Source organism: Callorhinchus milii, unplaced genomic scaffold (assembly GCF_018977255.1).
Source record: "Callorhinchus milii isolate IMCB2004 unplaced genomic scaffold, IMCB_Cmil_1.0 Scaffold4, whole genome shotgun sequence".
NCBI lineage: Eukaryota > Metazoa > Chordata > Chondrichthyes > Chimaeriformes > Callorhinchidae > Callorhinchus > Callorhinchus milii.
The window spans coordinates 59859983-59873889 of record NW_024704745.1 but is presented as its reverse complement, the minus strand read 5'-3'; the positions used below and the strand labels follow the sequence as shown (position 1 = coordinate 59873889).

The following is a 13907-nucleotide window of genomic DNA, read 5'->3' as shown; positions in this document are numbered from 1 at the left end:
CCCATCCAATTTCCCATGTAGCAGCTTCCTGATCTCAGCTGTGCTGCCAGGAGAATATATTCAGTTGAGGCTAAGTTCCCTTTTACATGGAATAAAGGAAAATTCATAGCTCTGTTCCCTAAAACAAAGCCTTGTCACCTCCTGCAGAAAGGAATTGATCACTTTATGTATGTGGTACCAATTAATTTGGTAAGGGAATACATTTGAAGGTGTGATATAGTAATAATTATTATTGTTGTAGGTCATTCACACACAGATATGCAATGTTTGTGTGAATATCTATGCAACAACACTCCATCCCCCCAAAATGAATAAATACTTACACTGGCCTTGACCATGATCTGGTAATGGGAGATTTGAAGGGAAGTTCATCAGTCATTGTATGGTTTCTTATTTCCAAAAGTCCTTGTTTGGCTGAAATACAAAATTCACTTAGATCATATGATCAACATAAGCCTAATTCCTTTGAAACTAGTGAATTTCTGTCTATCCTAAACGACCTTTCAGAAAAGCGTTCAGAAAACACTTGGATCTCTGTGGCTCAGGGTGACTGAGTGAATAGAGAGAGCTCCAGTGCTGTTCTTGAATTGAAGTTTGCATTTACACTGTTTCTCACTTTTGAGAAAATTGATTTTATGAAATTTGAACTTAGAATCTGAATATTCTTCTGTAGTGGAGTGCCAACTGGTTATTGTTGCAGATATGGAGCGAAAAGGTGGCATATAATGTGGGTGACCCTGTCCCTGTTCTTATGAAAATGGTTGGCCCAAAACTCCGCCATTGATACAGCTGATGGCTCTCATGAACTTGCTGTGAATTGTGGCATTTCAGAGCTGGTTTGCTTAGATGAATTCAAGACAGGTATTGAAGGACTGGAAAATTGCCAGGAATGAAATGATTGACAATGTGATAATTATCACATCGTCTGTTGCATCTTTCACCCATGCACAAAAAACAAAATGAGCAGCAACCTTATGAACCAGAAGCCATTTGTTTTGTTTTAACATAGGCACCTGAACTTAACAAACCCAGACCCAGACCACTGCATCATAGCCACTGCTCTAGAATTTTTGTGTCCATCTAACATAACACAGTTTTGTGTATTACACTAAGTACATATTTAACTGTAACCAGGATTCTAAGCATAAAATAAGAGTTTGATGATCTGCAGCATACTTCTGTGAAAAAAAACATGCTTAGCACCAAATATGCTCCCTGTGACAAAAAAGGCCACTGTATTAAAAAAACAAATGTAACAAAACAAACTCACATTTTCTGTCTGGTTTGAGATTACGGTTGACTGGAGGTGGCAACAGGTCCACAGGAAAGCTGGATTTGCTGCTGAGAGAGGCTGCACTTGCTTTGCGAGTGGGGAATGTAGCTGAGGAGAATCCAGAGAAGTCAAAGTGGTGTGGACCAGGACTCATGGGAATGTAGATATCCTGATGACCCTCACCAGCACTTGTAACAAATGGAGAGGAGGAACCTGGGTTCATTGGCACATAATTGTCCTCAGATTCCACACTCTCTGAGCGAGATGATGCGAATTTTGATCTCTGTGAAGAGAATACGTAGTTTTGAAAATGTATTTTTTCAAAAAAAATGGCTAGATTTCTTCGGAAAAGTCCTATGTTAGTATTTTGTAAAATTATGCCCAGATTTGTAATTAAAATAAAATCCTTGCATTTGATATCCTTCTCTCCCCTAGTACCCTCTCCCAGTTTCCCCCCTCTCCAACTCCCCAACGCTTTGAGATGTCCTCCCAAAATGAACAGCGCTATATGAAATGCAAGTATTATTTTTATTATTTATAAATGTAAATTGTTGTTGCTTTTGTACCGAAGTACACAAATGTAAACATAGCTGACACTCCAATGTAGTGCTGGGGTTGTGCTGGATTGTCAGAAGTGCTGTCCTTTGGTTAAGACATTAAATCGAGGTCCCATCTAATAATAATAATAATCCTTGCATTTGATACAGCGCTTTTCACGTCTTCTAGATGTCCCAAAGCACTTCACAGAATGTACTGTAAAGTGAATATATTTGTGAGCGAACGCGGCAGCCAATTGCGCACAGCAATGTCCCACAAACAGTCATGGATTGAAAATGACCAAATTTTTATTGTTTTCTTTTAGAGGGATTATTATTCTGCCTGTTCAGGTGACTTTAAAGATCCCATTGCACTATTCGAAAAGAAACAAGAGTTTCTCCTAGTGTCCTGGCCAACAATCTCTCAAATAAAATTGGTCATTTGTATCATGGCTGTTTGTGGACATTGCTCTGTGCAATTGGTCTGCCGCATTTGCCTACAAATACATAGTCAACCCATTTCACAATAAATCCTATGAGACATCCTTCCTTGAAAGGGACTATACCAATGTAAGAATTATTATTATTTTGAAGTTGCAAGATTGCAGGAAATTTTACAAAGTGTAGGCAATGTTTGGAGAGGAACCAGTAGACATGGGAAACTATTTTTCAGACTGTGACAGAATAAATTATTTATGGTTCTTACCAAATAAGAGCTGAAACCATCATCAACAGACTCCATGGAATGGCCATCATTACTGGTAACATGACGGGGATAATCATATGCCTCACAGGATGAAGCTGGAAAAAAATAGAAACAGTGGCTGAAAGGGGAAGACATTTTACAGATGACTAAACAGTACAGCAATGGGACTATCCTGCTCATCTGCTAAATATGCTTTATTCACCTCAGTGACTCTTTGAACTAAATGGAAGAGCCAGCTGATTCCTTAGGTGCACTACTCTCCTTCAAGCTTGCCCAAAGGAAGTGAGAATCCTCACATTTTTGTTTCAGATTTGAATCTTTATATGAAAGAGAAAGGCTTGAAGGGAAATGGAGATAAAGCAGGGCAGTGGTAATGAATGATCAGCTTGCTTTGACAACCAGTGCAGACTCGATGGGCCAAATAACCTCCTTCTGTGCTGTAAGTTTCTATGATTCTATAACCTACAGGCTAAACTGTTCTGTAAAGGTACAGGACAACGATATAGTAATCACTTACATAATTAGCATTCTGAGATACTAGTGCTTGTTTTGAATTACTGGTAAGGATTCTGAGTTACCAATGTGTATTCTGCAGAAACTCTGACAGACATGGAGTGCAAAGGTGACAGACAAGTTGACTACAAAGATGTTGCTGGCAGGATTCTTAATGTTTTTGTAGCTGGTGTCACAGTTTGGGATTCTGCATTGGGGCCTTTTAAGTCCACTTCAGAGGATAAGTTAACTAAACCAATACTCTTGTAAAACAGCATCTGAAAGTCCACTCCAGCTTTGAAAACAGCCGGAATCCAGGATGGCAGCCGAGAGACTTCAGATAGTTTTGGGTATTGTTATTATTCATCAGTAGGGAAGAGGGGGGTAAAATATATAACAAAACAGATTTCAATCACCTTCCTTAAATAGGGAAATAAATATGTTTAATACTACAAAATTTCACGCTTCATGAATGCTCCATTTCACGCTCCATTTGTATCATTTCAGGGCATTACCTCTGTGTAGCCTGTTGTTGTCCATTGCTGGAAGAGTGTTTCTTCTAGGGATCGTTGCTGCAGACACTGCTCCAATACCTCCGCCATTGTGAGGACGATGCTTGGGGCTGCCCCAATCTGGCTTTCGATCTATCAGTGTAGGCTTTGGTGGTCGTGGGGGTGGTGCAGCAGCCAATTCACCAGAACCTGTGGGTAATGTGTTATGATTTTTGTCAAGGGTGAATGTGGTTGGAGTCTGGTAAATGGACACAGGAGTTGAAGGAATATCATAGGAGTCTGTAGAAATATCACTGAGTCGCCTGCATAGTCGCCTGCATAGCGTATTGTTGGGAATGTTATAGGTGTACATCTCTTCATCTTCATTACCTAATTCAGATGAGCCATATTTGGCCACACCATTCGAGCCCACACTTCGAGGCAAATCATAACTAGCAATGTCCTTTTGCTCTGCATGTTGCTTTGCTGGTTTGGGTAAACTGTAAAAGCTATGGACATGACCACCAACTCCATTGACACAATATGAATAACCTTGTGGCAGTTTCTCTGCAGCAGTCTCTCCATCTCTCTTTGTGCATCCAGGCAACCTTATGGTCTGGGAAAAACTGGCACTCCTAAAGAACACAAACAGAAATAGCAACTGATTAGCTCTATGAGCAAGTTATGTTATAATAATGCTGTCACTTGGTACCTCACGACCTCACCCCTCAGGCTGCTGAAACTCTTGTTCATGCCTTCATCACCTCCAGGCTCGACTGTGCAAATGCCCTGCTTGTCAACCTTCCCAACTCCTCCCTCCACAGGCTGCAGATAATCCAGAACTCTGCAGCCCATGTCCTCTCCTGCACCAAACTCCGTGACCCCATCTCCCCCACTCTCACCCGACTCCATTGGCTCCCTATCCTTCAGAGGATCCAGTTCAAGATCCTGATCCTCACCTACAAAGCCCTCCATGGCCTTGCCTCACCCTACCTCTGCAACCTCCTAACCCCCTACCAACTTGTCCGTTCCCTCCGCTCAGCCGGCTCTGGCCTGCTCCACGTCCCCCGACCCACCCGCCCCACCATTGGCGGGAGAGCCTTCAGCCATTCTGCCCCCAACCTCTGGAATTCCATCCCCCAGTCATTCTGCCTCGCCCCCTCCTTAGCCTCCTTCAAGTCCTGCCTCAAAACCTTCCTCTTTGACCATGCCATCGGCCATCCCTCTTCCACTCCCCTCTCTTCTCCCCCCGACCCCAGCTTGGGTCTGTACTCTGTCCAACGCCTTGGGACGTCCTCCCGACGTGAAAGGCACTTTATATAATCTTGTTGTTGTTGTTGTTGGTACCAGTGTTTCCTGTATCCATCCAAAATTGAAGTATGAATTACATATAATTACATGGTCCATTACACCATGGAAACAGGCCATTCAACCCAATAGTCCGAGCCAGTGTTTATACTCCACTTGAGCTTCGTCCCTCCTAATCCCCCCTCAGATCATTCTGTTCTCTTCACTCTCATGTATGCATCAAGTTTCCTCTTTAATACATTGATGCTTTCTGCTTCAACCACAAGTATACATATTACTTACCACACAGTCTTATGTTTAAAGAAAACTATAATTACAGAACAAATAACGGAGAATTAATTAAAGTTTACTGCATTCTTTTAGAGTCATTGCTACATCGCAAAATGAGTGTGGGATAATACAGAAGCAACAGGCTTCTCTGAATTGGTCACCCACTTAGTCGTGCAGAGTTAATTCAGTTTAATAAATTACCATTAGGTTTTTAAGCTATTCAATTCATATTCATATGACAGGCCTAATTGTGTTTGCAGTGGTGAATTTATCTCAACAACTTGCTACTTTATCTGCTTTCTTTGTGGCTGGCATTTCTGATACACATTTGTTGTGCCTGTAGAACATTTTGCTATCAGCTAAAGCTTACAATTACAGCATTTAATACAAATAATAAAGGTCAAAATATTTATTACGTACTATGATCCATTTGTAGGTTGTAATGCTGTACGCTGTCCAGCGCCTTGGGACGTCCTCCCGACGTGAAAGGTGCTATACAAATGTAATTTTGTTGTTGTTGTCTTGACAGAAGAATGTCACAAGATGGCACCACAGCACCAGTTAAAACCACAAAATACAACTTTATCCCCACTATACCTGCCTGTCATACTTAGGAGTAAGACTTAAAAGACGGGAAAAGGATCAAATTCCTTTACTGTTTGCTAATTGCTTTTTTTCTGTTTATTGTCTTATAAACATTGTAAAATCTGATAATATCCTGATTTGCATTGCAAAATTCAAGGCAAAATATTTTTAGAGATGCATTCAAAAAAACCCTCACACTTCACAGTCTTCTATCAAACAGGATACATCAGCAGAATAAGGCAGCATGCATCAATGTCTCAGGATGCAAAGGAGTCTAATCTGTGGGTTTTTTGCTTACTACGTGCATAAAGAGGGAATTACAGATGCCTTTAATTATGTAATGAACAACCAATGAAAAGGATTCCAGAATCCTCAGTTGTAAATTACATACTTGAGGATGTCTGGAATTCGTTCCACACATGGTTTGCACAATCCGCAAATTAGGCCCCAATGGAACAAGATTCTTGTTTCTATTGAAATCACATACTCATTTTCCAAGCTTTTATGCAAACAAAACTGCAGGAAAATAGCAGGTAAATATAATGGTCACTTCTACTGGATCATGCAATATTTGGCTGACTTGACGAACCAAATTGGCCTTGCCCGTTTTGTATGTTCTAACCAGTTTCTCCTGTCTTTTCCTGTGAATCTGTTCTCCATTTTATGGATCATTCACATTCTCAAAGATACAAAAATAGCTAAAAGTTGGCTTTCTTGTCTATTCCCCACTTGTGCCTTTATGTTAAAATAAACTTTCTATTTTGGGGTTTTCTTAAGGGTTTGTGCCTCTCCCTCCCAGCTCTGAAAATATGACACACTCGTAAAGTTAATTTTCACATCTGAAATTGTGAAGGGTTACTTTGCACTCAGCGCCTTGGTACGTCCTTCCGAGATGAAAGGCGCTATACAAATGTCATTTGTTGATGTTGCACCCATATCAGTAAAGAAAGATTTTCTTGTGTTCTCTGCTGAGTGCCCATATCCATTCTGACTGTACCACAAGCTCTGATTTTGCTGTTGCAAAAATTGCACAGCATTGCTGGACTCACTTTCAATGAGGTTTTGTTTCCAGGAATTCATTACCTGGAATCCGGGATCCAATTTTGCTCCCGGATCACAGTTCAACATGGGAAAATATACAGAGAAAGGTGCATAATGGTTAAAATAATGACTTTTAGAACTTGTTATGCCATCACTGGAATCACATGGGATTTTGTGGACAACTGATCCCTCTTTTCATGATGTTGATATATTAAAACGTCAAATAAGGCCTTACGTAAAGTTATTCCCACTAAAATAAATCCATCTGATGTTTGATCTACATGTCTGTCAAATTATTCCTTCAAATTTTTATCGTCTGAGTGTTGAGAAAGCTCTGACCTTCTGTGCAAGTTTGACAGAGAATATTATGGATATCATCTGCCTCACACAAAATAATCTCCAGAAGCTTGACAAATCAACAGAAACCTGTCAGTGAGCCTCTGATAACATTGAATTAGCATCAGCAGGACAAGAAGTCAATGACATGTGAAAACAAGATCATAAGATGTGAGTCATCAACTGGACACTTTATTGCAAGAGGTTGAAGTCAGATTCCAAGCTGTCTAGGTTGAACGTCTAATGTAAAACTAGAAAAACACTACATTATTGGAGACACTATTCTTAGGATGAGCGGTCAAATTAAGGTCCTGTCTGCATGCTCAGGTGGATCTTCACAAACCGTGAAGGGAGTTTCTCGTGATGTCCTGGCCAGCAAACATCCAGATAAATTGGTCAAATTGAGCGTTCGTTACTTGATGACTGTATGTGGGACATTGTAGTGTGCAGACTGGCTGTTGAACATAAGGACATAAGAATAATAAGGTTTGATAGACGAAAGAAGATCAAGGTCCATTCAGTTCGCCTTCCACCATCCTGGAAGTCACTTGACATGTCATGTGCCCAATTATACCCTCCTCTTCGACCGTACCTTCAGCCACCCTCCTACCCTTCACCCTCCCTGATCCCAACCCCACTCGGGTCTAATCCCTGACTGTTCAGTGCCTTGGGATGTCATCCCATCATGAAAGGCACTTTACAACTGTAATTTTGTATTGCATTGTACCCCGAGATATTATTATCTTGCAGAAATCTATCTAATTTGTTTATGAAACAAACAACACACTCTGCTTCTGCCGTATTCCTAAGGAGCCTGTTCCATATGTTTACTACTCGCTCACTGAAATAATGTTTCCGCAGATTTCTTATGAATTTACTCTCCTTCAATCGCAGGCCGTGTTCTCTGGTTCTACTGTTCAGTACAATATAAAACAGCTTATCATAGTCTACATTATCTAGTCCCTTCAGAACCTTAAAGATTGTAATAATTTTTTGCATTAGCCTTTTGACATTTCAGTGTTATAAGTGCTATACCAAATGCAAAGATTATAATTATTAATAATAAGATAATATTGCTCCTCCAGATTCAGCACAAACGTGTTAAATCAGAGTATAGAAGCAAAGCACCTCCATCTTGAAATTGGAGAGGAACTTGAAACCATGCAAAATCCTTAAAAACTGAAAAGAAGTCTAACAAATGTTAAGAGCAGCACATCTCTAAAGGAAGGGATGCGGTGATTCAGAAAAAACAGTGGTTGAGAAATAATCTTAAAATCCGATCCAGAGTGTAGTGGAAAAGCAAACAAAGGTGCATTCTAGCAATATCAAAGCATTATCCATATTAGCTTCACCACATGTAAAGGATAGACATTCATAGGATCTCAAAGCTCCCGGTTAAACTGGATGTAATGAAGAAACTGCCAGGAACAGGATTAGGTGGTGAGCTATTGCTCTGATATATGTCAAATAACAATGAAATAATACTTTATTTGTGTTTAAATATAGGGGGTAAATTAGCAGTCTTTCAATGTGATAATTATCTCTATGTGATTAGCTGAATTGGAAAATTATATAGCAGGGCTTGAGGAGAGCACAATTTTCACATTTCTTCGCCAGATAATGGCCAAAAGATGATAAAACAAAAATAAGGTAAAAGTCGGTCTGGCTTCTACAATTTAAAAATTACATGTTTTGTCTATTTTTAAATAACCCGACTGAGTTGAAAATGAACAGGAGGAAGCAGTCATTCTCCAGAGATAACAGTGGTTTTCAGTGGCAGGCAATTCTCCAAACAGACGATGCATGTATTATTAAACACACAAAAAAAATCACAAATTCTGTCCTGGTGATAAATGTCACCGACAATAGTGACGATAGGTTATCAAATGCTGCTAATTTACCCTCATAGTTGAACTTTGAGAATGGAGAAAGATTTTTTCAAGCAGTATAAATTATGGAATAGTGTGAAATCCCAAGAATTAGTGCTGGAGAATCACCAATAGGCTGGAACAATAAACTCTTTCCCATCACTGAACAAACAGTCTGGATTCTATTAAACAATAATCCAGTGTTCAAAGCAAAGAGTTGGAAAGGAAAGTGAGGAAAATGTACCACCCCTGTCTCCAGCAATATATATATTTTACACTCACTGGGATACAGTGTCACAATTCTCCAGCAGCAAATACTCCTCCTGTTCATTGTCTTCTGGTTCTGCAGGGTCATGCTGACTGCTGCTGATAAAGATATCCTACAATGTAGCTACTGCTGTTATAAACCAATATAATTTCATCTTTTCAGAATACCAGTCATTTCCATACTCAGTTACCCTGGGTAACTACTGACATTCATTCATAAAGCAATCTCTCATGTGGTACTCTTGGTAGCTCCTTTAATGGTCTCGTCCTAGTAAATTAAAGAACCGCTGGGTGTAGCACCAAGCCTTCCAGACCATAAGCTTGAGGTTCTATTACCCAGACAGACTTACTTGATTTCAACCAGGAGAGCAAGAGGCCTCAGAATTGCCCTCGGAGAGGAAAATCATTCGGGTTCCTGCTCTTGATCAGTATCTAAGAAGGTGTGCGTGTGTGCGCGTTTGTGTATGTGAGAATGTCAGGTGGGGACAATTGCAATTCTTCTCCCCCACAGCCCCCATAAGGTGAGAAGCTTCCTGACCGCATGGGACCTGCAGTGTTACTGTAACTTTACAGAACAAGGTGAATTAAAAACAAATGATGTGACCTTGAAGGTGCACCATCTGCAGTACAAGCGTAAGCAGCACAAAGTGAAGTGTATTCATTTCAAATTTAAAGTTTAACAAGTTTGCACATGATTTGCTAGATCACACATAAGACTTTGAATGTTAGTAAAGAGTTAGCAACTCCACTAGCTCCCACCAGCTCTTATTAACTTTAAAATTAACTAGAATTTGGATGTCGGTTGGCAGTTCATGAAGCATTGCACATGTGCATATATACAGTACACAGTCACAATGTTCCATTTTTCTGCAATAGAAAGTTGTATACAGAAACACTCCCAGATGTTCCCCCATATGAATTGCTTTAAAACAAGTTGTTGTTGTTGGTGAGAATTTAGCACTTATAATTTATCAATGCCTCTGCAGCACTCTAAGATATAATTTGACACTTGGTCATGTAGTACACTTGGACAATAATATTTTCTATGTGCTCCATGTTACCTATTTTTGTTCTTGAGATTGATTCGCTGAATGCATATTAAATAATAATAATAATAATAATAATAATCTTTGCATTTGATATAGCGCTTTTCACGTCGGGAGGACGTCCCAAAGCGCTTCACAGAACACACTGTAAAGTGAATTGACTGTATATTTGTGGGCGAACGCGGCAGCCAATTGCGCACAGCAATGTCCCACAAACAGTCGTAGATTGAAAATGACCAATTTAATTATTGTTTTTGGTTTTTTGGAGGGCTTATTATTAGGCGTGTGGAGTAAGGAAACTTGCCCAAGGTTTCGCCCTGCCTGGAATTGAACTCAGGTCTCTCGCTTGCAAAGCGAGTGCTCTAACCACTGAGCTACAGGACTCCAAATGAGCTGAAATGGTAAGATTTGCAAACAGTATATTTTTATTCCTGGGTTATAGGAACCCTGACCAAGCAGGTTGATAACTTGGTGGAAACATCCCTGAGCTGTAAAATGTTGGGCAAATTTCCTTACTCCACATGCCTCTGTTTACCTAGCAGTAAGTAGGAACCTGGTTGTTAGTCGATTGGCAGATCGCTTTTCTGGGGGTTTATTATTATTATTAAGCAATTATTATTGCTTCAAAAATAATAATAATACTAAATTGGTCACTTCAATCCACAACTGTTTGCGGGACACTGCTGTGCACAACTGGCTACTAAGTTTCGCCCACAAAATATACAGTCAATTAATTCTACAGTATATTCTGTGTAGCGCTTTGAGATGTCTCAAAGATGTGATAAGGCGTTATATCTAATGCAAGCTTTATTATTATTATTCAAATAGTTCTTCCCAACAGTCAGCATTTCCCTGAACTGTACATAGGACTCTAGGTATAGCCTAACCATAACAGTGTATAGATTGACCATTACATCTGGAGATCTGACAATGTGATATTATCACTGATGACAATAATTATGGTGTCACATTTTTCACCCCATTAATGCAATTTAAAGGCTCATTTTGCTGTCTTTGACAGAATGCCATTAAGTCATAAATGCATCTTGCAATGGTGAGAAGTATTTTCTTTTCTTTTTCAGATTAAATGTAGAGTTTTTTGCTTTAAATTGTACTATTTTCTAGTCTGGAATCAGTTAAATTATTGGTAAGGATAACTTCTCCCAAGATCATGTGTCATGTTCTTGTTTTGAATTAAAATGTGTCCAAACCTTTGTGCAACAATAGAGTAGAAAAACAAGCTTCCACTGGAAGAATTTGGATGTGATATTTTACTTATCGGGTGTTAAGGCCCTTCATCCAGCAATTTGTTATGAAATACCTTCCATTACTGAGCACTTAAAACCACAATATGTGCTAAGAACCGGCAGCTTTTCTTGCTACTGGTGGTAAACAAACTTAATCAATGCTCAGCTAGAATAATCAGTCTAGCATTTTAGACAAGCAGAAAACAAGCCCAGTGAATCTCAAAACACTAGAAATTCCTCATAATAATGTTAGCTTTAAGACTACTAGCACAAAATATTTAAGCCCTTGCAAAATTTTGGAAAACGCTAAAAATTCAGTCCTTAGTATTAAATCTAGACTTCATTTTTATAAAGTGAAGACAACCAGCTTTCAAATTAAGACAGAATTTAAAATTCATCGAAAATTCTGCACAATCTTAAAATGTGAATGGGTCTAAAAGCAAATAAATCTTCCTTTCAAGAAATTATTCCCATTTTGACCTGGCATCCGGTATTTCAGTATTTTATAAGTTTACCTCTTACTGTCCTTTGTTCTGCTTGAAAGCAATGATTAAACAATCAGAACTTTCTATCTATTCTGGGAAATGCATACAGAGCAGGATAGCAGAACTTCAAGTTAACAGTGCTCCAACCCTTGCTTGCCCTACTGACAATATAGTCATCCAGATTTTGCTTCATGCGCTCTCTTTGAGTTCAGATACATACCTAGCATTTTCTGTCCTCTTGCTTATGCACTGATGCAGGAATAGGTAGTCCTGTGGGGCACTAGGTGAAAGAATGGGCTGAACCTGAATAGGATTTTCAAATGTGAACACTGATGGTTGGCTGGTATGCAAAGAGGCCTGGAATCCATGGTCTCCAATGAGAGTCTGTACAGACCCACCAAAGTCAGGGGGGTATGAATGGGGAGTCTGAGATCCAGTGGGAACATTCCTCGCAATATCTGGAACAGAACAAACCAAAAAGTCACTTCAGTCAGTAAATTGATTTCTATAAACTGCCCACAATTTAAGAAATTATAGAATTTCTTTGTTATTTAGTATATAAAACTATATAACATATATATCCTCAGAATTTTAAAATGCAAAAATAGATAAGAAATAACCTATCCCCAACAATAATTTTGTATTTGAATATATCAGTATAATAAATATATCATAAATAATAATCCTTGCATTTGATATAGTGCCTTTCATGTAAGGAGGATGTTGCAAAACTCTTCACATGATTTACTGTACGTGTAGTGACTATGTATTTTGTAGGTAAATGCAAGTCAATTTGTACACTGTTACAAAACAGGAAGTGAATAATCAATTTTATAATAATAATAATCCTTACATTTGATTAGGGCTTTTCATGTCTACAAGACATGAAGTGCTTTATAGAGTTTACTGTAAATTGTAATGAATATGTAGTTTTCAGGCGAATGGCTGGGGGAACTCCCTTCTGTTTCTGAATAGTGCCACGGGATCTTTGATGTCCACCTGAACAGGGAGACGGTACCATAGTTTAATGTTCATCTAAAGAACAGCACCTCCGACAATGCAGCGCTCCCCAACACTATGTTAGATTATGTGAGTTCAAAGCTGCAAAGTGGGGCTTGAACCCATAAGCTTCTGATCTGTAAGCGAGAGTGCTACAAATCTACACCTAAAATTAGCCCTGCACTAAAACCTTAGGTTTGAGTCATGGCATTCCAATTAAAAAAAAATCTAGTCATTGCACATTTCTGTGCAACAACTCAACAAAACCTACTTAGGAAACACTACAAGTTTGAATATAATTTGATTATTTGGTTGTTATCTCTGTGTTGCTTGAGATGATCTGAGTTCAGGATTAAGGACTGTACATCAGTCGCAAAAGTTTCAGTAAAAGCATGCATTTCCCACAGGAGAAAAGTCAATAATGTTTAAAACATCTATGCATTGATTTTTGTGCTTTAAAAAAGGAATTACCATCCTATCTGGCCCGTGCAGTTGAAAGCCATTCATTCAGAGGGCCAAACCTATTTGTTCCTATTAGCTTGTGCAAAGAGATCTCAGTTGACAGAAATTAACCAAAATAAAGATGTGAACAATAAATGCAAAATATATTGGGGTGTCATTTAGCCCTTACATAATTGACTGGTTACAAGATTATCTAGCATGTATATATTGCTTTGGCTAAGATAGGCTGGATTCCAAATACAAAAGTGCAGCACAAACATCCTTTGCTGAAATGTAGTGCACTGTGATAAGCTTGTTCAATGCTTAATAGGGAAACATAGGATACTTCACACAAGATAATTGAAAATTACAAGTATTACAACTTGTTATGAAACATTGCATTTTTCATTCCATTCCTAAAGACTTGCAAAAAACATAACAGGCATTTACACAAAAACACAGATGGTTATGCTTCAATCTCGTGAAATAGTTCACATTTCCAGTAAGTGCCATATC

The 13907-nt window shown here is 39.0% G+C and overlaps 1 protein-coding gene across 1 annotated transcript in view; it reads right to left on the bottom strand.

Annotated features, from left to right (window-relative positions):
• gab2 (GRB2-associated binding protein 2) overlaps positions 1 to 13907 on the bottom strand; it is an 82643-nt gene that overhangs the window by 6070 nt on the left and 62666 nt on the right. The window contains exons 4-9 of the mRNA XM_042334297.1: positions 12172 to 12409; positions 9189 to 9269; positions 3523 to 4133; positions 2516 to 2610; positions 1271 to 1556; positions 324 to 414 (exon numbers count right to left, since the gene is read on the bottom strand). Of these exons, the coding sequence (XP_042190231.1) occupies positions 324 to 414; positions 1271 to 1556; positions 2516 to 2610; positions 3523 to 4133; positions 9189 to 9269; positions 12172 to 12409 (1402 nt within the window). The remainder of the gene's footprint in view (positions 1 to 323; positions 415 to 1270; positions 1557 to 2515; positions 2611 to 3522; positions 4134 to 9188; positions 9270 to 12171; positions 12410 to 13907) is intronic.